Source organism: Vulpes lagopus, chromosome 8 (genome assembly GCF_018345385.1).
Source record: "Vulpes lagopus strain Blue_001 chromosome 8, ASM1834538v1, whole genome shotgun sequence".
Classification (NCBI taxonomy): domain Eukaryota; kingdom Metazoa; phylum Chordata; class Mammalia; order Carnivora; family Canidae; genus Vulpes; species Vulpes lagopus.
The window spans coordinates 107,362,854-107,388,273 of NC_054831.1; the positions used below are offsets into that span (position 1 = coordinate 107,362,854).

The window sequence follows — 25,420 nt, forward strand, 5'->3', positions numbered from 1 at the left end:
TTTCATCCTGGCTCCTCCTAGGTCTCCTTATCTAGACGTTTGCTTGGTGAAACCATGGTAACTGTGATGCCACAATGGGACATTCTTCCCAAGGTGGTAGAAGGAATCTCTCTGTTGAGCTCTGCTGTGTAGGTCAGAATGAGTTCATTTCTCCTTTAGCTGTAGCAGTTCACAGAAGACTCTGAGAGCCATCCAGACAACAAGAAACACCCAGTGTCATGAGTGGAACATGGTGACTGAGAACAGCTATTGTGCATTGTTTGAGGCAAGGGCGGGCCTGGTGATGGGGTGGATGATGAGACACACATGGGCTTTGAACTCAGTTCAAATTCCAGCTCCACCACTTGGCCATGTGTGACCTTGGCCAGGCTTCTCAGGGTCCAAATGTTAGCTTCTGAGTCTGTAAAATGGGAACAGTGATGCTATCTACCTCACAGGGTTATTGCACAAATTCACTGAGCTAAATGTCGGTCAGTTACTATGTACAAGTACAAGGTGTCAGTAGTTAAAAGAAATTCCAGTGTTCTCTAAGCCAGCCAAGTATAGCAGGACAGCAAAAGTGGGGGTGGCCTCACACTAAATCCTGCTTTTTCTTTTAGCAGCATTTTATGGCTATGGAGTTAAGAAAGGGGTCAAATTCCAATAGTCAAAAAACAACTTTCTGAGCCCCAACTCTCTGGGAAGCCCGAGGATCCTGGCTGGATCAAGGAGAAAACTGACGAGTGCGGGCTGCCTCCTCTCTGTGGGCCCCCTTACCTATCGTAACGATATCAGTGCTGGGCAGCTGGTCCCTGAGCTCTTCACTGCACGGAACCAAGCAATTGGGACGTGACAGGTCTGTGTCCCACATCTTGGAAGCCTTGTCAATGCGAAGGAAAGAGTCAGGGCAACCAAGAGGCGGGGGTGTGGAAATCACCACTTTGGGGAGGAGAGGAAAAGCCTGTGCCTTCAGATGTTGTGTTTCCACAGCTGCCCATGGTGTCTGCTGCAGTTCGCTTTGGGGATGGCAGAGATGCGCGGGATGCTCTTAGTACTGCTCTATGTCTCCCACTCTTCTGCCAGTGAGTGTGCTGCTTTCTCCGTAACATGACAGGGGGAATTGTTCAGGAAAAGCACATAAGGCCCTTGATGTTCAGAGAGGGATCCAGGGGGACGATGACTCAGACAGCGGGGATTGGTGGTGGGAATTAGGCAAAGAAGGGGATCATGAGGTGTGGATGTGGGAAACTGGCTTCAGCAGTCTGATGTCACAGCTGATCCTTGGGTGAGAGGGATCCTTGGGCTACAGAAAGGCTTGTTCAAAAAGCCCACCCTGCTCTTCCTGGGGCTCATCCCCCAGGTGCCAAAAGGTGGGAGATTGTGCCTGGGTGGGAGCCTGTGGTACATCTGGTACACTCAGGAACCAGGTACCCTCCCTGTGTTTCTACTTCAGCATTGTTATTCCAATGAAACCTTTTATCATTTTTTAAATTTAAATTCAATTTTCCAACATATAGTATAACACCCAGTGCTCATCCCATCAAGTGCCCGATACCCAGTGAAGTAGGAGGTTTGGCTCACCCATCCTAGGGCTTTGAACTTCAAAGGTCCTTCCTGCTCTATCATAGTTATACTCTCTTCATGATTCTATGAATGTGGACTTTTTTTTTATATAGGGCAATACAGCATCTTGGTGAAACTAGGCCTGGCAGGGGGAGAATACTTTTTAAAACTTTAGTCAACATTTAACTCTCATTTGAAACAAAGTCCAGACTACCCAAGAGACTGTCCAGTTCGGGGCAATTCCCTCAAGGGCTTGGGAAGGCAAAGGCCAAGCAGGCCTGCATGGGCGAGATACAGCCTCCACCTGGTGGGACCTTTTAGCTCCTTGATGACAAGACTTCAGGGAGTGCTTGATATGGCAAAATGCTTTTGTTCATTCACCAGTTGATCTATTGAGCACTTACTGTGGGCCGGGCACTGTACTAGGCTCTAGGGATACACTGGCAAGCAAAATAGACCTGGCGGAACCATGTATGCCAACTGCTCAGGCAGGGCACAGCAAGGGCAAATCTGAGGATATGAAATGTGGCTGGAACAGAGACTGTGACAGGCTGAGGGTATATGAAGTTTGAATTCTGGCCTTGTATCCTACCAGCTGTGTAACTTGGACCAGCTCTAGAACTCAATTTTCTTACCTGCAAATGGAGATTGATATAGTGTCCACCTCCAGTTCTGTTGGAGAAATTATATGAAGTAGTGTATATCAGCAGAGTTCAAACTTTTTGGTCTCAGGACCCCTTTATAACTCTTAAAAATTACTGAGAATTCCCCCCGCCAAAGAATTTTTGCTATGAGGCTATATCTTCCCATCTTTACCATGTTAGAAATTAAAAACTGGGAAAATCTTGAAACACAAGAATACCCAGGTTCACATATGCTATTAGCCATCAGGGTGATGACATCATGTAGCTTCTGGAAAATTCCACCACACACCAGTGTGAGAATGAGAATGAGAAAAGCAAAAACTGTGTTCTTATGAAAACAGTTTAAATAAATCTTGCAGACCCTGGAAAGGGTCTTGAGGACTCCCAGAGGTCCCAGACCACATTGAGAACCACTGATGCTTTCCAATACTGCCTTGAGTGTGCTCTAAGTGCCCAAGACGAGAGTGATTATTGGTACCTAAAATTATTTCTAGACTCAAAGATGCCATCAAGAATCTTTTACGGAGAAGGAGACCTACTAGGAAAAGAAATGGGTCGGGAGGGGTGGCAGAGTTAGTGGCAACCAAGATGGAGAGCCAGAAGGAGCGAGGAACCAGCAGGAGAGGGAGTCTTGAGGTCTGACGCGGTGGTGGTGGCCACAGGTCATCAACTCCTTGCCCCAACAGTGAGGCCTCTCCGCTACCTTTTCTGCAGGCTGTGGCATCCAGAAAACCAACATTATGGAAAATTCCGAGGAGGGTTTGGTCAACGACAAGGAATTCCCGTGGGTAGTGTCGCTGCAGGATTCCCAATACACCCACCTGGCTTTTGGCAGCATCCTTAGTGAGTTCTGGATCATCAGCATCGCATCCGCCTTGCAGAACAGGCCAGTACCTCTGCCTTTGGGGCCTACACAGCCCCCTGGAGCGGGGCGGAGGGACCTTTTCCTGCTCGGCTTGGGGAGGCCTGGAAGGTGGATTCCTGGAAACAGGGCAACAGGACATTTTACTGGCTCTGCACTTGTTCTGCCAAGACTCTTGGGGTCCTAAAATCACCAGTTGCCAAATTCATGCTGTCCAGTGTGTTCTTTACTATGGGGACTGCAAGGTGAAATGAGTGTTCCTTCATCCTCCATAGGAAGGATATCCATTCCCATTTTCCTGAAATCACAGGCACTGACTCTGATACTAGAGGTCCTTCCTCTAGTCTTGCTAAGTGAATTGATAGGAGCCTACATCTTAAAACACTTAACCTCAAGCCTTAACAACAGGTCTGCCACAGATATATGTACATAGAGAGAAGACTTGAAGAAAATAAGCAAATGCTTAAGAACACTTATCTCTGGATGCTCAGAATGCACATGATTTCTGTATTCTTCTTTGAACTTCAATCTATTCCCCAACTTCTATGTAGTAAATATTTGTTCCTGTAAACCAGGGAAAAACCCTCAAATATTATTAAAGGAATAATCTTACTTTTTGACCCAATGACTTCACTTTTGAGAATCAACATTAAGGAAATAATTTCAACCACTGGAAAAGTGGTTGCAGAAAATTGTTCATAGAATGGTTAGTTACACATAAAACACTGGAAATGTAATGTCCAATTATCATGGATAAATAAATTCTAATTACTCTTTCATATGTATAACATAATATATAGTATATAAATAATATATAATTACATATGTATCTTTATATATACTATTTATATGCCTTATATGTGTATGTAAATGTATATATACACTAAGTATGGGGAGAGAGATTATAATTACTATAATTGGCTAAATAATAGTATAAACCCTTGATGGACTATTGTATAGCTACTGAATTTTCTTACACCTATGATTTATAATTACTATTTGAAAGTATATGCATTTATTTTTTTTGAAAATACATGTATTTAAATGAAATACTATACATATACATAGTTTAACGTTCTGGAGAAACCAAAGCAGCTTCTTTCCCCTGGCCTTCAGACACTAACTCCCTGTCTTAAGCCATAGTCTGTCATCAGTTTCTTGAATATTCTTCCTTAATTACTCAATGCATTTACAGATATCTGTCATATACCTATAGGTCTATCCATATTGATTCTATCTACTGACAGAGAAAGAATTTTCCTTCCCCCCGTATTAATGTGCTAGGACTGCCATAACAAAATACCACAGACATTGCAGCTTAGACAACAGAAATTTATTTCTCACCATTTTGGAGGTCGGAAGTCCAAGATCATGTTCAAGATCAGAAGGACTGGTTTCTCCTGAGGACTCTCTCTTTGGCTTGCTTACCGCTGCCTTCTCACTCTGTCCTCACATGGCCCTTCCTTAGTGTGTGTGTTCCTGGTGTCTCTGCTTCCTTTTATAAGGACACCAGTCCTGCTGGATTAGGGCCTTACACTTATGACCTCATTTAATCTTCATTACCTCTTTAAAGGTCCTATGTCCAAATATGGCCACATTTGGGGCTAGGCCTTTACCTACAAATTCAGCAGGACACAGTTCAAATATAACAACCACAATACAACTGGTAGCACACCATACACAGTATTACACTTGTAGCTTGTTTCACTCTACCAGGAATGCTGAGCCATCTTTTCTTACCATTACATAGAGACCTCCCACATTTCTCAGCTGCACAGCATCCCAAAATGGCTCTACTATAATTATACAGTTTTCTATTAATGGAAATTTGGGTTGTTTGTGATCTTTTACTCAGACCAAAAAATGCTGTAGATATACTTGTACATATATTATTTCACACACACGCAATATACTGTAGAATGAATAACCCAGGAGTGGAAAGACTGGACTTAATGTTGGTAGCCATTGCCAGCCAACTAGCCTTCCAGAAAGGTCCTGCTTTCCATGTAGTGTTTTCATTACTACTGTTTATCTGGTCAACCAGTTTTGGTCTGGATTTTCCCTTTGCCTCAGGGTTTTATTAAAGATAAGGGTTTTTAAATACCTAGGTGGTGGGGTGTTTGGTCTATTTTGTTTTCCAGCATTACTGAATTCTGAGTTACACTACATAGTGATCAGATCTACTTAGGTATTTGTTGGGATTGTCCTTCTGCTATATGTGATCCATGTGAATATTTTCCACAGAGAAAATTCAAAGTTCATTCTCTGTCTTTGGTGTACAATTTACTATATACAATTGGGAGGGCAGCCCGGTGGCTCAGTGGTTTAGCGTGCCTTCAGCCCAGGGCATGATCCTGGAGACCCGGGATCGAGTCCCACGTCGGGCTCCCTGCATGGAGCCTGCTTCTCCCTCTGCCTGTGTCACTGCCTCTCTCTATATATATGTCTCTCATGATTAAATAAATAAAATCTTTAAAATTGGGAGAGGTAATCTTGATCTGTCCTAGGCTGACAAAGGTAAGTTAAAGTCTATCATGAACAAGCTTCTGGCTTTTTCTATTTCCTGGAGTGTTCCCTTTGTGAACATTATATCATGTGCTACAGGTGTTTGAGACTATGAGGTCTTCACTGGAGACTAAATTATTTTTTTAGATTCTATTTATTTATTCATGAGAGACAGTTGAGAGAGAGAGAGAGAGAGGCAAAGACACAGGCAGAGGGAGAAACAGCAGGCTCCATGCAGGGAACCCAACGCGGGACACGATCCCGGGTCTCCAGGATCACGCTCTGGGCTGAAGGCAGTGCTAAACTGCTGACCCACGGGGGCTGCCTGACTAGATTCCTTCTTATCAAGAGCCCTCTCTTTATCTTACTCCTTGCTCTTCTGCTCTGAATTGATGTTCAGAATGAAACTCCTACTTCTTGTTTTTAATTTAGGTTATATTTTCTGCTTCTGTTGCTTCTTTTCTTTTCACTCTGTGGCCTTTGTTTTGTTTTGTAGGTCTCCTCTGACAAATTTGGGAAGTTTGAGTTTTCTAGTGTTCATCTGAGAGTTATAATTTCATGGAAGATGACTACATAACAGTTTCTTTCTGGACTGTCTTTTTAGACTCTGCTGTGGCCAATGCTAGAAGTCCTATCTTTTTACTTCTTCTCTCCTTCTCCACCACACCATTTGATATAGGTTCTTTAATGTTTATCTTGATGCATATGCATATTTGCACATTCTTATTACTTCATAATTTAGCTGTAAGCAAATAATATGTTCAGGCTCTTGTAAAAGAGAAAACAGATATATATGCCTACCTCCCAACTTTCTTTTCAGCTTCAGTAATACCATCTAATTACTGCCAGAGTTTACATTTTTACTCCAACCTAAATTTTAAAAGGTTTTACATTTTAGTCCAATGTTAAAATGAATTCCACACTTACTGACAACTCTTTTGCTGGATTTTCTCCATTCCACACTAGAATAGGCTAAAATTTGTCTTCAGGTATGTACTTTCTTAAAAGGCTCCCAAGAACCATATTTCCTTGGGTTTTTTTATATTCAGAAATGTGCTATCCTCAAGCTTAAATGACACCTTTTTTCAATTTTATTTTTTAAATATTTTTTAAAGATTTTATTATTTATTCATCACACACACAGAGAGAGAGAGAGAGAGAGAGAGAGAGAGGCAGAGACAGAAGCAGGCTCCATACAGGGAGCCTGATGTGGGACTCGATCCCGGGTCTCCAGGATCACGCCCTGGACTGAAGGCACCACTAAACCGCTGAGCCACTGGGGCTGCCCTTTTTAAATATTTCTAAGTAATCTCTATACCCAGTGTAGGGCTCAAACTCATGACTCCAAGATCGAGAGTAGCATGCTCTACTGACTGAGCCAGTCAGGCACCCCTGAATGACAACTCAAGTATAGAATTCATAGATCATGCCTTCTTTCCTTTTGAGACTTAATAGGTATTACCCCCAGCTTCTGGTATTAAATCTTGCTGTAGAAAAGTCTGAAGCCATTCTGATTTTCTCCTCTGTAGGTGCGTGACCATTTATCCCAGTATACCTGCTGTTTGCACCCCCTTTCATTCTCTTAAGTTCCTTTGGCAATAAATTATATGGCCTCATTTAAGATGACTTAATTAGGTTTTGTCTGGATGCCCATGGAGTCCTTTGTCACTGAAGACCAGCTACTAGCTATGCTGGATCTCTCCCATTTTCTACTCTTTTTCTAGCCTGTTGTGTCCCAGAAGGCTAACTTATGTGGGTTACACCACAGGCACTCTTACCTTCTGGGTTTCAGTTGGGTTTGGCCAAGGGGAACACTGGCTAGAGATCAGAGGAAGCAAGGAGAGTGAGGTCAAGGTCTTTACTCCACTGAGGGGTACTGCAGACTGGCTGCCTCCTCCAGCCAAGTGACCTAATCCCCATAGCTCCAACCACTTCCTCCCCTTCTCTAGTGCCTAGAGTCACAGGAACACCCTGGTTGTTATCTCAGCAGGAAGCTGGATTTGCCACGTGGTGCCCAGGCACTGCACTATTCTTTGTGATTTTCCTACATCTTTCCAGGACCTTTGTAGAGTTCCCCCAACTTACCTTGAGTATGCCATCTATTTCCTACTGGGAGCTGACAAGGATATGTCTCCGTGTTGATCATTCTGTATCCCTTTTTTCCTAGGATATGGAGTCCACTTCTGAACTGTAGACTGAAGTCTTATTTCCAGAAAATTTTCTTAAATTATATCATAAAATGTTTTTTCTGTTTTGTTATTTGGGTGACTTTCTTTGTGATCTGCTGACTCACCATTAACTGCCACATTTGTTATTTTCTTCTCTCTACTTTAAAAATCTTTGTTAGGGTTAGAAATGACAAATACCCACCATTTGCTTCAATATGGATAGAACTGGAGGGTATTATGCTGAGTGAAGTAAGTCAATCGGAGAAGGACACACAGTATATGGTCTCATTCATTCGGGGAATATAAAAAATAGTGAAAGGGATTAAAGGGGAAAGGAGAGAAAATGAGTGGGAAATATCAGAGAGGGTGACAGAACATGAGAGACTCCTACCTCTGGGAAACGAACAAGGGGTATTGGAAAGGGAAGTGGGTGGGGGGTTGGGGTGACTGGGTGACAGGCACTGAGGGGGGCACTTGATGGGATGAGCACTGGGTGTTATGCTATATGTTGGCAAACTGAATTCCAATTTTTAAAAAATCTGATATTTCCCACTCATTTCTTTTTTCTTTCTCCTTTCTTCCCTTTCACTATTTTTTATATCAGAAAGGGAGACAGAACATGAGAAACTCCTAACTCTGGAAACAAACAAGGGGTGGTAGAAAGGGAGGTGGGCGGGGGGTGGGGGTGACTGGGTGACGGGCACTGAAGGGGGGCACTTGATGGGATGAGCATTGGGTGTTATGCTATATGTTGGCAAATTGAACTCCAATAAAAATAAATTTTAAAAAACCTTTGTTAAGGATGCCTGGGTGGCTCAGTGGTTGAGTGGCTGCCTTCTGGCTCAGGGCTTATGGCATGATTCTGGGATGGAGTCCCACATCAGGCTCCCTGCAGGGAGCCTGCTTCTTCCTCTGTCTGTGTCTCTCTCATGAATAAAAATCTTAAAAAAAAAAATAAAATTGTGATTTAAAAAATAATAATAAATAAAAATCTTTGTTAATATCTATTTCATTTTGGCCACTTCTCTCAGTCCTTCCCTCTGTGTCCCTTACTGTATTTTTTGTGTTATCTATTCTCCTTCATGCTGCTTCCAACTTGGCCTTTATTTTGGCAATGGTTTTATTTGTTTTCTTTCCACTTGTTTGCTGAAAAGCATATTTGACCAGCATTTTCTGACTTTGTGGGGGTAGGTATCATCTAGAACTCCTTGCACTCCTGCTGTCTCCCCTTGCTTTTGTTAGCCCTTCCTCTGATTCTGATATTTGGAGTTTCTTGTGTCTCTTTGCTTCATGGTGTTTGCAGCCTTTCTCATTCTTGTAGTTCCTTGGGTGATCCCCAAGAGAAGAAAGGGAAAACACCCAAATGAACTCCATCATTATTAAATTCAGAATTTCTCTGAAGAGTATTTAGAGTTTGTAATATGAAAAGATGTTTATATTAAAATTTAAGTGCTAAAATCAGGAGTCAAGATCATATCTTTGATGTAACAATGACTACATAAACAAAAAATAAAACTATGGGAAAAGCATGAAGATAATCATCCCTGATATAACAGATTATCTTTCGGTGGTGGGACAAATGATGTTACGATAGAGAAATTCCCAAGTTGCTATGGGCTCACAAAGGAAGATACAAGCCTAGGGGTTCAGAAAAGATTTTCTGGGGACTGGATCCAAAGGGATGAGTAAAAATTAGCCCAGGAAAAATGAGTATTCCAAACAAACAAACAAAAATTAAATATAAAAACAGGGAAGTGTGAATCTTCCATGGTGCCTTGGCTTCTCAAGTTTCCTTTGCGCTCTCTCTCTCTAGGAAGGACGTCATTGTTATAGTTGGTATAGCTAAGATGGATGCCAAAGTGGTTGCTCATGAAGAGTATCCAGCCAATATCATCATCATCCATGAGGATTTTGATAATGAAACCATGATCAATAACATAGCCCTCCTGAAGACAGACACGGCGATGGAGTTCAGCAACCTGATCCAGCCCATCTGCTTCCTCAGCAGAAAGTTGCATGTGCCACCAGCCTTGCGGAACTGCTGGGTGGCAGGATGGAATCCCACATCTGCAGTTAATGCCTTCCTTCTCCTAGAGGAGGCTGTGTGTATGCTAGCGGTGGGGGTGACTTGGATGAACCATTCTAGAGCTTATCTTAATAATTCAGGTTGTTTGAGATTCTGGTATTGGGCTGGAACCCTCATGTAATAAGTCAAGATTTCCAATGCTTGCCTTTTCTGTGGCCATTCTTATATGTGTTCCTTTTTCTTCTAGTCTTACACCAAAATTAGAAGTACATAGGCAGCAAATAGCCTGAAGTGAGTGCAAAGTTATAGTGGGGCAAGGGGATACTATTCCCTGAACTGGAACTGATTATCCTCTTTGCTAAGCTGTCCTTGTTTTCTCTTATTCTTGGAAAATGAATAAGGAAATGTATTCTCTGTAGATGTAGAAGAAGGATGGAATATGTTATTTTCACATCCAAGTTCAAAACAAAGGTAGTTTTCAGAAAAACTCTGACACAGGTTCTGATTTCTATAAGGAAAAGGGGTTTATCAGAACATTTTCTACTCACTCCCATGTAGATATGTGAGTTGTAGTTGAGCTGACATAGGCAATGTCTTCTTGTTAATAATTCTTGGCTCTCTGTTGCATGGTCCAGACAGGAAATCACATGACGATGAGTATCCTGAGGAAAATCTATGTGAAAGACATCAACCTATGTCCCCTACACAAACTCAAGAAAACAGGATGTGGCAATCACATGGAACAGGAAACTGATGCTGTCTGCTTGGTAAGAGCATGATGGAGTAAAAGCTAAAGGCTGAGAGTGAGCAGTGGTCACTTCGAGGGAACCTTGAGACTCCCTCATCGCATGGTCAACTCCATGAGGGACTGGCAGGGACTGGCACCTGGCACTCATAGCTGCCTCCAGCACTTGGCCAGACAGTAGATGCTCATTAAAAATCTACTAAATGGACTAAACAGTCACCATTTTAAATGTGACATGATTAAGCATTTCTAAGTCATAGATGTTTTCTCACTGGCTAAAAGTCTGAAAGTGTGAATCCAAACTATGCATGAAGATATACTTCAAGCATGTCTACAGGGTGGGGTCATTGTATTCAGCTTCTATAGAGCCTACACTCTGATGCTATTGCTCATCAGTTATTGGAGTTTTTTTCTGTAAGAAGCCCTGCCCTCCATCTGGAAGAGAGTTGTATAGATGTGGTTGTCCTACACCTCAGCAAAATGTGTGGAATTCATAAACCCCTGGCCCAGGCTCCCTCATGCCCATACTCAGAGAAAGTGTGATTTACAGAGGTCATACAGTTAATAAATGTTAGAGTAAGGATGAGAACATAGGTCCACCAGATTTCCAGGCAGTTTTTCTCCTCTACTCCAAAATTTCTAAGGTGCGGATCATCCACTCTCCTTCAAGTAAGTGTCAGGATTCCCTGGTGGGGAATTTTTTTTCCCCAGATGATTTATGGAAAGTATTTTAGAGAAAGGCAGAAAAATACATATATGCAGATAATTCTTTCTAAAAGTAATTTTATTGCAAATACATGAAGGACTGCCTTTCATTAGGCAGTGAGTTTGCCTTTCCAAAGTTGGTTCAACATTTGAGTGCCTACTTTGTATGAGACTCTCTACCCATAGAAGACCAACAACTTTTTAAAGTAGATAACATGTTAAAATACATTAGAAAATATAGCTAGCTATCAAAATCCTGCTGTTAACCATTCCATCAATCCAGCACATATTTCATCAAATTGAAGATGCTGTTATTTGTAGAATCCACCATTATTTTATGATCAATCATGAGAACTCTGACATCAACCAATTAAAAGACACATCTCATTTCAAAGATGTAAATTTTTCAAGAGCATCTTAGATTCAATGGAATATGGTAAGCTGCTCATACTCTAAAATGATTACCTCTTTAAATCTATCTGCAAAGTTCAGAGTGGTTTTTACCTATTGGTTTTTAACTATAGCGCACCTGCAGTCAGTCCTTTGTTTTTGAACTGTGCTTGCAAACTGGCTCAGACACTGACTTGTCCACCTAGGATCCTTTCCTCTTTCAGAAATATGTTCCAGTGTCCAGAGATCCTCATAGTCATATTTCAGATATGTAGGATAAGCCACCCAAGTTCAGTATCTGCCTAATGAGTCCCCAGAAATCCAACCCAAAGCAGAATCACTCTGAACTCACTGCTCCCCTTTCTCCTCACAACTGTTAGGGCTTTTGTTCAATGTCAAAGTTGAGCATTACACAATGAAAGAGCCCCTCTAAGCTGGGGCTGCTCCTCTGGGAGATGAGCTGGGGTTGCTTCAGAGAAGCACCTGGTACTACTTCTCTCAGCTGCTTGGGCTTCAGAAGTTAGGTCCCACAGGTTAGGAGGAAGAGAAAAAGCACTGCATTCTACACCCAGGTGGAATGGCAACTTGCAAAACCATGCAACAGCCAGGGAGGTCTACTGCACAATCATTCATCAAACTATTTGTCCTAAATGGCATGATTTTTCTTCCTTAAGCTATAAAACCACAATTAAGGCAAACTGGGAGTGGTATTGGTGACAGGAGGGGAGACCATGCTATGCTTGGCCAGAGAACCTCTCTGACCAAAGTAGACATGATATGGTGCTAAAGGAGTCTATTTAACAGTCCTATCACTGCCAGCCAGAACTTGGGGTGAAATCTCTACCCTCTGCTCCATGGCAGCACGGGGCAGCAAAAGCAATGTGTGCTTGACCAGCCCTTCTCAGAGACAGGCCACACAGGTCAAGGGGGCTGCCCAGCCTTTGAATGACAACCTCTCTTGGGGTAAGATGGACCACTAGGCTGGAGTGGGGGGTCAGAAATACCCTTAAGGGGAGGCTTGGGAGTGGGGCAGCTAAGGTAAATTATACCAAGCAGTTGTCTTGTTGCTAGTCCTCATATGTCTCAGCTTTTCACATAAAAATGATGGCCTTTTATAGACACCAGAATAATGGTAGCCAATTCTTCATTGAGTGCAGCCTGTGTACCAGGCACTGTGTTAGGAGCTCTGCATGTAGTATAGGCACTTTAACTCAGAGAGTAGTAGGTGACTCGCCAGGGTCACATATCTAGGTAAGTGTGCCAAGCTTCCACGCACTCCCTCAAAGGGATATCAGGTCTGTGTGGCAGAATCACCTCTGAGTCCCAGAGGACTTCCTGTGGGAAGGCTGGGAGCATGGGCAGGGCTGATGAACAGGGGCACCGACAGGTGCCGACCAGGTGGACAGGCTGTGAACCTAACCTGGTCAGTGCTCCCCGGGGAAATGTGGCTCTGACCTCGGCAGGAGTGTGGGATGGAGGGAGCAGCTTGAATGGAGGATAGAAACACAGCAGAGAGAAGGAAAAATGTGAGCATTCCAGGCTAGAAACAGCGGGGGGGTGGGGGGGGATCAACATTTGAGGAATGAGAAACCAAAAGAAAGTGAGGATTTAGTCAAAGGGCCATGAAAATGAAATGGGAACCAGGAAGCTGTTGCCAAACTGCAAAAACCTACAAATAATTTATATAATAAAAGAAAAAGTCATCTTGTTGGAATTTATGGTAGCAGCCGCCTAGTTTGGAATTGGTATGCTATAATGTACCCCAACTCCAGTGAGAACCAGTGTAAAACATTTCTGGAACAAATAGTAAATTGTACAAGCATTTACATATATTTTTTTAAGTTTTTCTAAGACCTGAAACCTTCTGTCTTTTGTCACAGGGGGACCCAGGAAACCCAATGATGTGCCAGCTACAGCAACTGAATCTGTGGGTGCTGAGAGGAATCTTGTCCCATGGTGGTGAGGAATGCCCTGGCGTATTTCTGTACATCAGGGTGGAAGACTATAGTGACTGGATTATATCCAAGACTAAGAAAACCAGCCATCCACTGTCTTCTTTCCACCACTTGGAGGATTCGTTTCCTTTCTTCAGCTACTCATCACATATCATCGTGACACAGAGAAAACATTCTGGGCTGGGCCAGGGTGTATGGTCCCAAACATACATGCAAGGACAAAAAAGGGTCACCATACATTCATGGCCAACAAACAGCTTTAGCAAGGGTCCAGATGTTGGGGAGAAAGGGTTAAAGGAATTAGGCAAGTCTTCTGTTGCGGCCATCCAACCCATGTACTATGACTATTATGGTGGGGATGCCGGGGATGGTGGTGGGCCTATTTCAGGTCAGAACAGGTTACATCAGCCCCAAGAAATTATCTTGTTTTTCTTTGTGCTGGTTTTCTTTTGCAATGGTATCTAGTCAAGGACCTAAACCTCTCAACTGAAGAGTAAGCTCAGAATGCTGAGTGCCAGGCAGTCACCATGCTATTTTGGTGTCTGTTTTTTGATAGTTGCACACCTGGGCTGCCATGGACAGGCCCACAGTGCATAATGGGTGGGCTCTCCCTCCTCTGTCCCACTCCTACATGCGGGAAGGTCACTTTCATTTGTGCTTGTGAACTAAATGTGGGCTAACAAGTGTCAAACCATTAGAGTGCCCTGTGGTTCTTTCAGTGTTAATGGTTCCAGGGGCCAGGCTATGAAATTAGCCACACTCCCAACAGGCAAATGTGGCCTGGGAAGTGTTCAGCAGTCCGGCTGGAGAGTCGGGGACACCAAGCAGCACAGGGAACAGTGAGAGGACCCCTTGACTGGAAAGGAACTGATTACTTTAATGGATCACTCTGGTCTGCAGCTGTGGCCTCCCTCTGGCTATTTCCTGGCGGGGGCAAAGTGCCTGCAACTGCTCATTGGTGGTTTTCATTTTATTCCATGCCTTGCGGTAGCCTTTTAAGGACATCTGCAAAAAAGGAAAAAAGGGGTGGAGGGGGGGGAGACGGTCATTCGGGAAAAAGAGATTGTGATTTTTCAGAATGCAACCCGCATCTAGTCCTGCGATGATGCAGAGGAGTCTGTACGGGCAGTGCCAGGCTGGAAGATTCTTCCAAAGAGCTTGTTTCTGTTCAGTGAAGTGAGTGGTTGTTAGGTTCCTGCTGTGCTATTTCTCAGCTCCAAATCTGACGGGCCTAAGTTTGGATCCTAATTCACTCCCTGCCACCAAGCAGAGAAAGTACTGTGGGAAAAGGAACCCAGGTCTAGATGTGAAATGCCAGGCTTCCAGAGTGACCTGCCTGGGTTTCTGAGCTACTCGTGTGTCTCAAGTGTCCTCAGTATGCAACCAGGCCTGTGGCAGACCTAGTGCTTTTTTTCTGACCATTTGCACATTTCCCGTTTCCCTTCTGTGCTCACAAGGGGCTAGGGTGCTCTGAGCACACCATATCATACAGAAAGGCTACGGGATTATAAAAAATGAAAGACACATGGCAACTATGTAAATGCATGGAATCGGGTTCTGAGTGGTATTAAAAATCCATTATTATCTCATTTTTTAAGAATACTGGCTTCTCCATGTATAAAGTAGTAATCACTAAATTACCAATGGTGGGGGAAGGAATTCAGAAATTTCCAGAATTCATTAAGAAAACAAGCAACTAAAAACATACTATGACTACTGAGTCTCTTCCCAATCACCTGAAAAGACACTGTCCCTAATATTGAAAAGGGAACTTAAAAAAAAAAAAAAAAAAAAGAAAGAAAGGAAAGGAAGGAAGGGAGGGAGGGAGGAAGGGAGGGCATCTTTCATTTTCCTCTATATTTCCCTGAAGAAACTGCTGAGATTTCTCACAGACATTACATATCCCAACACCCATATTCTTGGCTTGAAAAATATAACTCTAGACAAAAACGTGAAGGACAGAAAAGACAGCCTATCTTGGGGGTTCTCTGAGACTTACCTCTGCTATCTCCACTTTCCTTTCCCACATCTTGATGGTCTTCTCCAGGTCCCCATTTAAGATCTTCTCCCGCACATATAACATCACCTGCGGAGAGCGGAACTCAGCCAGCTGCTTGCGGAGCTTCTTGTTCAAAGCCTCAGCCTTGGCCCGGTCCTGGGTTGGGAAGGACATATTAAACCAGGGATCCCTGGTGGTCCTGGCTTACTGGACTTACTGGCCCTGACCCATCTCTCTCCAGTTTCAATGCAGTTCTCAAAATAATGTTAAAATTTTCAAAGATTCTGATTATTATTATTATTTTTTTTTACAAATGGCGATGTTTTCATTCAGTTCAGAAACAGTAAGTGCAGTCTAAGTTCTCCCTCCTTCCTCCCTCCCTCCCTTAAAGAATATGCTTTCCTTATTGTGATTTCTTAGGTTTGGTGGGTTCTCTGGGGGGAAAACTATGTACTTATGTACATTTTGATTTGATCGGACTCAACTCACTTTCCTGTCTTTTTGTAAAATACGCATAACATAAAGTTTCCCATTTTGACCATTTTAAAGTGTGCAGTTCTGTAGCATTTAGTACATTCACACTGTTGTACAAGCTTCACCATCATCCATCTCCAGAACTTTCTTCATCTTCCCAAATTAAACCCCTGAACTCATAAAGCACTGATGCCTCAGGACCACTTCCCCGAGGCCCTGGCAACCACCAGTCTACTTTCCATCTCTATGAATTTGACTCCTCAAGTACCTCATATAAGTGGAATCATAGAATACTTGTCCTTTTGTGACTTATTTCACACAGTATGTCTTCAGTGCTTATCTGTGTTATATGCAGAATTTCCTTCCTATTTAAGGCTAAATTAATGTATACACTACATACCATACATACATACATACATATGTATACACTACATTGCTTCTCCATTTACCTTGCCAATGGACACTTGGGTTGCTTCTACCCCTGGGCTATCATGAAATAGTACTGCTATGAACATGGGTGTACAAACATCCTTTCAAGTTCATGCCTTCAATTATATGGGATATGTATCCCGAAGTAGAATTGCTGGATCAATCATTATTCAACTTTTTGAGAAATATCTGTCTTTTTAAATTTTATATTTAAAATTATCATACAGTAAAATTAATTTGTCTTAATTGAGTGGATTTTTTGAATTGGCAATGTCCTTTATTATTCTTTAAAGGTTTATTTTATTTTTTTAAGATTTTATTTATTCGTGAAAATACACAGAGAGGAGAGAGAGAGAGAGAAAGAGAGAGGTAGAGACATAGGCAGAAGGAGAAGCAGGCTCCATGTAGGGAGCCTGATGTGGGACTCGATCCCGGGTCTCCAGGATCATGCCTGGGGCCGAAGGCAGTGCTATACCACTGAGCCACCCGGGCTGCCCCAAGTTTTATTTATTTTAGAGAAAGAGTGTATGAGCAGGAGGGGCAGAGAGAGAGGGAAAGAGAATCTCAAGCAGACTCCATGCTGAGTGCAGAGCCTGATGCAGGGCTTGATCTCATGACTCTGAGATCACGACCTGAGCTAAAACAAGAGTGAGAAGCTTAACTCACTGAGCCACCCAGCCACCTCTGTTTTATTTTAACTGTTCTGAATAGGCAATACATTCAATTCAAATGGTATAAAAGTATACAGGACGATCTCCCAGCCCACCTTGTCCCCAGCCACACAGTTCTTCCCAGAAGCATGCACTATTTTTAGGTATTGCATATTCTTCTAGAGATCTACATTCATATAAATGTATATTTATCTTTTTTGCACAGAGTAGCCAATGCTATTCACTTTTACACTTCCAACTCTTTTTCACTCAATAAATACTGAAGATCCTTCTACATCAACACATAAAAAAACTACTCATTCTTTTTAACAGCTGCATCATTTTCCATTGTATTCATTTCCACTGTATTCCATTTTCCATTGTAACATAACAAGTCCTCACAGTCACTCAGCTCCTCAATCTCCTGCTATTACAATAAACAATGCTGTGATTACTAATCTTCTGGGTATAAGTTATACTGTAAATATGCAAGTACATCAGTAGGATGAACTACTGAAAGTGAAATTGCCTGTTCTAAGACCATAGTTCTCAACCAACAGGTGTGGGGGAGGCAACTGTGCTCCTAGGAAACATTTGGCAATATCTGGAGACATTCTTGGTTGTCACAACTAGGAGAGTGCTACTGGCACCTAGTAGGTAGAGGTCAGGGATGCCACTAAACACACTACATGGCATAGGACAGTCCCCTACAACAAGGAATTTTCTGACCCAAAATGTCAGTGGCGTCTAGGTTGAGAAGCCCATCCATGAGCATGTATGTATGTATGTAATCTTCAAAAGTTCTCCCCACTCTGAGGTTATAATAAAAATGTTCCCACTATTAAGTTTAGGACTTTAATGGTTTTATCATTTACATTTAAATCTCTGACACATGTGGATTAATTTCACCATAACACACATAGCTCCAACTTTGTTTTTTCCTAAATGGCCACCTACTCATCCCAAATGATTTATTGAATAATCTGGTTGTGCCTCACTGCAATGCCTTTACCATAAATTGCATCAATAACAAAACTTTATCAGATATTTGATCGTATACATGACATCTATGTGATCTGTTAGGGCTCATCATAAGACTTCTATTTTTTCTCTTTGATCTTCCAGTCTATTCACAAGCTTGTTTTAAATACTGTAACTTCATATCATGTTTCAGTATCTGGTAGGGCTAGTCCACTCATCTACTTAAGAATTTGGGGGATATTATTTTTCCAAAAGAATTTTGAGTCAATTTATTTAAATCCTTTTTAAAAATCTACTTGGTATTTTAATTGGAATACCATGATTTCACATCTCAACTTAAACAGAGCTAACATTCTTATGATGTTGAACCTTCCTAGCCTAGCACCATCTTTTCATTCCTTGCTTCACAAAGTATAAGTCTATGGCATTGGCATCACTTGGAAACTGGTGAAAATGAAGACTCTTGGGCCTATCCAATCAGAATCTGCCTTTTAGGAATATAAAAAATAGTGAAAGGGAATAAAGGGGGAAGGAGAAAAAATGAGTGGAAATATCAGAAAGGGAGACAGAACATGAAAGATTCCTAACTCTGGGAAATGAACTAGGGGTGGTGGAAGGGGAGGTGGGCGGGGGGTGGGGGTGACTGGGTGATGGGCACTGAGGTGGGCACTTGACGGGATGAGCACTGGGTATTATTCTATATGTTGGCAAATTGAACACCAATAAAAAATAAATTTATAAAAAAAAAAGATTAAAAAAAATCTGCCTTTTAACAAGATCCCCAGGTGACTGGTTTGCACCTTCTAGTTTGAAGCACTACTTTAATTCACTTTGAAGAAAACCAAAACAATTATTTTTTAATTAACTTGTCAGAATGCAATAAAAACTTGTCAAGAAGCATTCAGTGAATATCTGCTTTGTCTAGCATAGGGAAGTCTAACATTGACCTGGAACTATCAGTGGACACCCCTGTGAGGATAATGATTAAAGAATACTTAAGATAAAATATAACGAAGGAGCAAGAACCTTGGCGTTAAAAGCCATTAAAAATAAGGGGCAGCCCGGGTGGCTCAGTGGTTTAGCACCACCTTCAGCCCAGGGCCTGATCCTGGAGACTGGGGATTGAGTCCTATGTCAAGCTCCCTGCGTGGAGCCTGCTTCTCCCTCTGCCTGTGTCTCTGCCTATGTGTGTGTGTGTGTGTGTGTGTGTGTGTGAGAGAGAGAGAGAGAGAGAGAGATGAATAAATAAAAATCTTTTTATAAAAAAAAGTTCTACAAGGGTGCCTGAGTGGTTCAGTCCATTAAGCATCTGCCTTCCGCTCAGGTCATGATTTCAGTGTCCTGGGATTGAGCCTCACATCCCATTTTCTGCTTAGCAGGGCATCTGTTTCTCCCTCTCTTTCTGCCCCTACCCCCAACTCATGCATGTTCTCTCTCTCTCTCTCTCAAATAATATCTTAAAGAAAAAAAAAAAGTTCTACAGCTATGAGGGATGTGCTTTTGACCAGGAATTACAATCTTTACCCAGCATCCACCTGTAGAGCAGGGCTGTTACAAGACAGATGGACCACTGTTCCCACCCTCAGATCCAGTGTAGCAGTACAGAAGTTTTATTCAAGGGGAAAGGTTATAAAACAGCTCTAGAATGCTGCCTGGAAAGACTGACTTTATTTGGAACAAAGTGTGGGGAGTTCATGCTTAAGTACTTTGTGGAAAACAATGGAGATCTTTGGGATGAGCAATTACGAGGTCGCTGGAAGTTCCATGATATTAGTAGCAATAAGCAAAACAGTAGACCAGCTAGATGTTCAACAGAACCAGAGAAAGAGATCACTAAGAGACTTCTTGGGATTGGAGCAAATCTCAGAGATTGCCAAAAAAGTCCCTATAAACAGGCCTGACTTTGACTAGATCAGAATGTGTGGCAGTTAATGTTGAAAGCAACAGAGCAATCAGCTAGTAATTAATGGAGGCTAACAGCTGGGTATGATACCAATAGAAGCAGGCCAGCCAGAAGCTCAGAGGGAAGTGAAGGGAAGAGTCAAAGAGAACTCAGCAGAAACACCAATCATTCCTGGTTGCCAGGAACTGTATCCATGATCAAGGCTGCCCCCTCTAAGGCAACATAAGAGGCTACCAACCGCTAGAGGAACAGGTTTTACTAAATTATTCCAGCCAAATCACCAAATAAGCAAGAGGTAGGTGGGATTAGTATCCAGCATTGCTATAATATCTAAAATGTTTAGTTTACAACAAAATATCTAAAATAGGCAAAGCAACAGCAAAGTGTGATCCACACTGGAAAAAAAGAAGGCAACATAAACTACCTTTGAGGGAGTCCAGATGGTGGACTTAGCAGACAAGGTCTTCAAAGCAGTTATTATAAATATGTTCAAAGAAACAAGGTGACCATTTTTAAAGAAAGAAACTTATGATGATAATGTTTCCTCAAATAGAAAATATCTATAGAGAGAAATTTTTAATGGAAAATTTAGAATATTTTCAATATAATAACTGAAATGAAAAATTATGGGAGGAGATCACAGATTTGAGCCAGCAGAATAAAAAATTAGTAAACTTGAAGGTAGATTGATAGAGATCATGCAATATGGAAAACACAGAGGAAAAAGAAGGAAAATTCAGTCTCAGAGAAATGTGGAACACCACTATGTGTACCAACATTCATGTAATAGAATTAACAGGAGAAAAAGAGAAAGGAAAAAATATTCAAGAAAACAATGGCTGAAAACTGCCAAAATCTGATGAAATTATTTTTTAATTTAATATATTAAGCCACACATCCAAGAAACTTAAACTCTGGGTAGGAAACTGGAAATAAATCCACACCAAGACACATCATACCCAAAATGTTGAATGACAGGCAAAATATATATATATATATTTTAAATATATATAAAAATATTTAAATAATATATATATATATAGTACAACCTGAAATCTGGCATTGTGAGGCCCCCAGATATGGTTTTCTTTTTTAAAATTCCCCTGGCTATTTGGGGTCTTTTCTGATTCCACACGAATCTTAAAATAATTTGTTCTAACTCTCTGAAGAAAGTCCATGGTATTTTGATAGGGATTGCATTAAACGTGTAAATTGCCCTGGGTAACATTGACTTTTTCACAATATTAATTCTGCCAATCCATTAGCATGGAATATTTTTCCATCTCTTTGTGTCTTCCTCAATTTCCTTCAGAACTGTTCTATAGTTTTTAGGGTATAGATCCTTTACCTCTTTGGTTAGGTTTATTCCTAGGTATTTTATGCTTTTGGGTGCAATTATAAATGGGATTGACTCCTTAATTTCTCTTTCTTCAGTCTCATTGTTAGTGTATAGAAATGCCACTGACTTCTGGGCATTGATTTCGTATACTGCCACACTGCCAAATTGCTGTATGAGTTCTAGCAATCTTGGGGTGGAGGCTTTTGGGTTTTCTATGTAGAGTATCATGTCATGGGTGAAGAGGGAGAGTTAGACTTCTTTGCCAATTTGAATGCCTTTAATGCCTTTTTGTTGTCTGATTGCTGAGGCTAGGACTTCTAGTACTATGTTGAATAGCAGTGGTGAAAGTGGACATCCCTGTCTTGTTCCTGATATTAGGGGAAAGGCTCCCAGTGCTTCCCCATTGAGAATGATATTTGCTGTGGGCTTTTTGTAGATGGCTTTTAAGATGTTGAGGAATGTTCCTTCTATCCCTACGATCTGAGGAGTTTGATCAAAGCTGTGGTCATCAAGACAGTGTGGTTCTGGCACAAAAACAGACACATAGATCAATGGAACAGAATAGAGAATCCAGAAGTGGACCCTCAACTTTATGGTCAACTAATATTCGATAAAGGAGGAAACACTATCCACTGGAATAAAGACAGTCTCTTCAGTAAATGGTGCTGGGAAAATTGGACATCCACATGCAGAAGAATGAAACTAGACCACTCTCTTGCACCATACACAAAGATAAACTCAAAATGGATGAAAGATCTAAATATGAGACAAGATTCCATCAAAATCCTAAAGGAGAACACAGGCAACACCCTTTTTGAACTCGGCCACAGTAACTTCTTGCAAGATACATCCACGAAGGCAAAAGAAATGAAAGCAAAAATGAACTATTGGGACTTCAGCAAGATAAGAAGCTTTTGCACAGCAAAGGATACAGTCAACAAAACTAAAAGACAACCTACAGAATGGGAGAAGATATTTGCAAATGACGTATCAGATAAAGGGCTAGTTTCCAAGATCTATAAAGAATTTATTAAACTCAACAGCAAAGAAACAAAACAATCCAATCATGAAATGGGCAATAGACATGAAGAGAAATATCACAGAGGAAGACATAGACATGGCCAACAAGCACATGAGGAAATGCTCTGCATCACTTGCCATCAGGGAAATACAAATCAAAACCACAATGAGATACCACCTCACACCAGTGAGAATGGGGAAAATTAACAAGGCAGGAAACCACAAATGTTGAAGAGGATGCGGAGAAAAGGGAACCCTCTTACACTGTTGGTGGGAATGTGAACTGGTGCAGCCACTCTGGAAAACTGTGTGGAGGTTCCTCAAAGAGTTAAAAATAGACCTGCCCTATGACCCAGCAATTGCACTACTGGGGATTTACCCCAAAGATACAGATGCAATGAAATGCCAGGACACTTGCACCCCGATGTTTCTAGCAGCAATATCCACAATATCCAAACTGTGGAAGGAGCCTTGGTGTCCATCGAAAGATGAATGGATAAAGAAGATGTGGTTTATATATATACAATGGAATATTACTCAGCCATTAGAAATGACAAATACCCACCATTTGCTTCGACGTGGATGGAACTCGAGGGTATTATGCTGAGTGAAATAAGTCAATCAGAGAAGGACAAACATTATATGGTCTCACTCATTTGGGGAATATAAATAATAGTGAAAGGGAATAGAGGGGAAGGGAGAAGAAATGGGTAGGAAATATCAGAAAGGGAGACAGAACATGGAAGACTCCTAACTCTGGGAAATGAACTAGGGGTGGTAGAAGGGGAAGAGGGTGGGGGTGGGGTGACTGGTTGGCGGGCACTGAGGGGGGCACTTGACGGGATGAGCACTGGGTGTTATTCTGTATGTTGGCAAATTGAACACCAATAAAAAATAAATTTATTATTAAAAAAATAAAGAGCTCCATCTTCAGTGGGAAAAAAAATTAAAAAAATATATATATATAGAAAGCAATGAGAAAACACAATTCATCACATTCAGGTGAAACCAAACAAGAACAACAGGTGATTTCTCATCAGAAACAATGGAGGCCAGAAGGCAGTGGGATGACATTCTAAGGGTTGAATGGAAAGAAAACACTGTCAGATTGTTTTTAAAAGTTAAAAGTGAATTAAGTGAAACTGTGAATTAAGTGATTAAGAATCTCAATATCTAGTAAAATTATCTTTCAAAAATGAAAGCAAACAATGAGCATACTCAGATCTTGGTTTCTAATGCTATTCTCAAATAAAAGGAATCAAGACTGCTTGGAGAAATGGCTAATTCTAGGGCTGGAGCAGGAAATACATGAAATGAATCTCAAGCATTTTCTAGTGCCAGAAAAGAAAGTGTTAAACACACACACACACATACACAAATGAGATATGTCAAAGGGACACAGAAGCCAACTGAAAGACCTCACAATGCCTAAGGTGAAACAATATGAGTAATGAAACAAATAATATTCGATTTTAATGCAACATATAAAATATCCATGCTCACTTCAACAGTACATATAATAAAATTAATGCCTATGAATTGATACTGCTATAAATAAATTATTTAAAAAATAAATGGAGAATACACAAATGTCCCAGACAGAAGAATTCCATACAATTCATAACTCTCCACTTCTTTTTTTTTTTAAGATTTTATTTATTTATTCATGAGAGACACAGAGAGAGAGGCAGAGACACAGGCAGAGGGAGAAGCAGGCTTCATGCAGGGAACTCAATATGGGATTCAATCCCGCGTCTCCAGGATCACGCCCTGGGCTGAAGGAGGCGCTAAACCACTGAGCCACTGGGGCTGCCCCAACTCTCCACTTCTTAAGTGTGAGCTGCATATAGTAACATCCTTCCAAAGAGCTGAGTCTGAAAATTGGAGGAAAGAGTAACTGTACAGCAGAGAAACCCTTATAATATTACATCAGGCAGGTGATCGAGGTTAATATCACCAGTAGTAAGTCATGTTGACAGTACGCTTCCTTGATATGATATGATGAACATGGCACTTCACTTCTGTGATCATCCTCCCGAATACCATTTAACCTCAATCTAACCAAAGGAAAGACAGAAGGCAAATACTAATAGAACATTCTACAAAATACTTGACCACTTTACAAAACTATCAAGGTCATCAACAAGTAAAGCTTGAGAAACTGTCACAGCCAAGAGAAATCTAAGGAGATGTGACATTGAACATAATGCATTATCCTGGATGAGATCCTGGAAAAGGACCTCAGGTAAAAACCAAGGCTATATGAATAATATTAATTATAAATATTAATAATAAGGCCAATTAATAATATTGGTTTTTCAATTTTAATAAATATTCCACTGTAAGATGTTAATTATGGGAAAAATTGGGTGTGAGATTATTTGGGAACTCTGTACTCTACACCATTTTCTAAAACAATTATAAAATAAACTTTATTTTTTTAATAAAGAGTGAAGACATTCCCAGATAAACACACACTGAAGGAATTCATTGCTAGCAGACCTGCCTTACAAGCTAGTACTACAGGAAGTTCTTCAGACTGAAAACAAGTGACACTAGAAAGTGACTTAAACCCATGTGAAGAAAACAAATAGCACAAGTAAAGGTAATTGTGTAAGTAATTATAAGGGACAGTAAAATTGCATATTCTCCTTCTCTTAATTGATTTAAAAAGCAATTCATAAAGCAACACATATATAATTCTACTGTGGATCTGTGACATATAAAAACATATTTGACAATAACAATTAAAAGAAGGCAGGGTGAAACAAAGCCATATCTAAGTAAGGATATAACACCAGATGATAACTTGAATCCAGAGGAAGAAATGGAGAGAACCACGCAATGGTAAAGAGGAAGGCTAATACGACAAACTTTGTGAACATACTTCATCTCTGGGGTACCTGGGTGCCTCAGTCCATTGAGTGTCCAACTCTTGATCTCTTGATCTCCACTCAGGTCTTGATCTCAGGGCCATGAGTTGAAGCCCTGCATTGGGCTCCACACTGAGAGTAGAGCCTACTTAAAACAAAACAAAACCCCAGGCTTCATCTCCTTTCTTCTCTCAGCTTTTGGACCCCTTC

At 41.2% G+C, this 25,420-nt stretch overlaps 2 protein-coding genes across 9 annotated transcripts in view; one reads left to right on the forward strand and one right to left on the reverse strand.

The window, feature by feature from the left end:
• Window positions 1-972: 972 nt before the first annotated feature.
• On the forward strand, window positions 973-14,007 carry PRSS54 (serine protease 54). The gene is given in 6 exon segments (XM_041764773.1): window positions 973-1,011; window positions 1,013-1,061; window positions 2,901-3,072; window positions 9,535-9,793; window positions 10,383-10,514; window positions 13,468-14,007. Coding segments are annotated over 6 exon segments (1,188 nt in total). The 5' UTR covers window positions 973-975.
• CCDC113 (coiled-coil domain containing 113) overlaps window positions 11,304-25,420 on the reverse strand; it is a 32,090-nt gene continuing 17,973 nt past the window's right edge. For all 8 annotated transcript variants that reach the window (XM_041764771.1, XM_041764767.1, XM_041764765.1 and 5 more), the window contains 2 exons: window positions 15,542-15,697; window positions 11,304-14,547 (listed from right to left, as the gene is read on the reverse strand). In XM_041764771.1, the coding sequence (XP_041620705.1) occupies window positions 14,419-14,547; window positions 15,542-15,697 (285 nt within the window). In that variant the 3' untranslated portion in view covers window positions 11,304-14,418. The remainder of the gene's footprint in view (window positions 14,548-15,541; window positions 15,698-25,420) is intronic.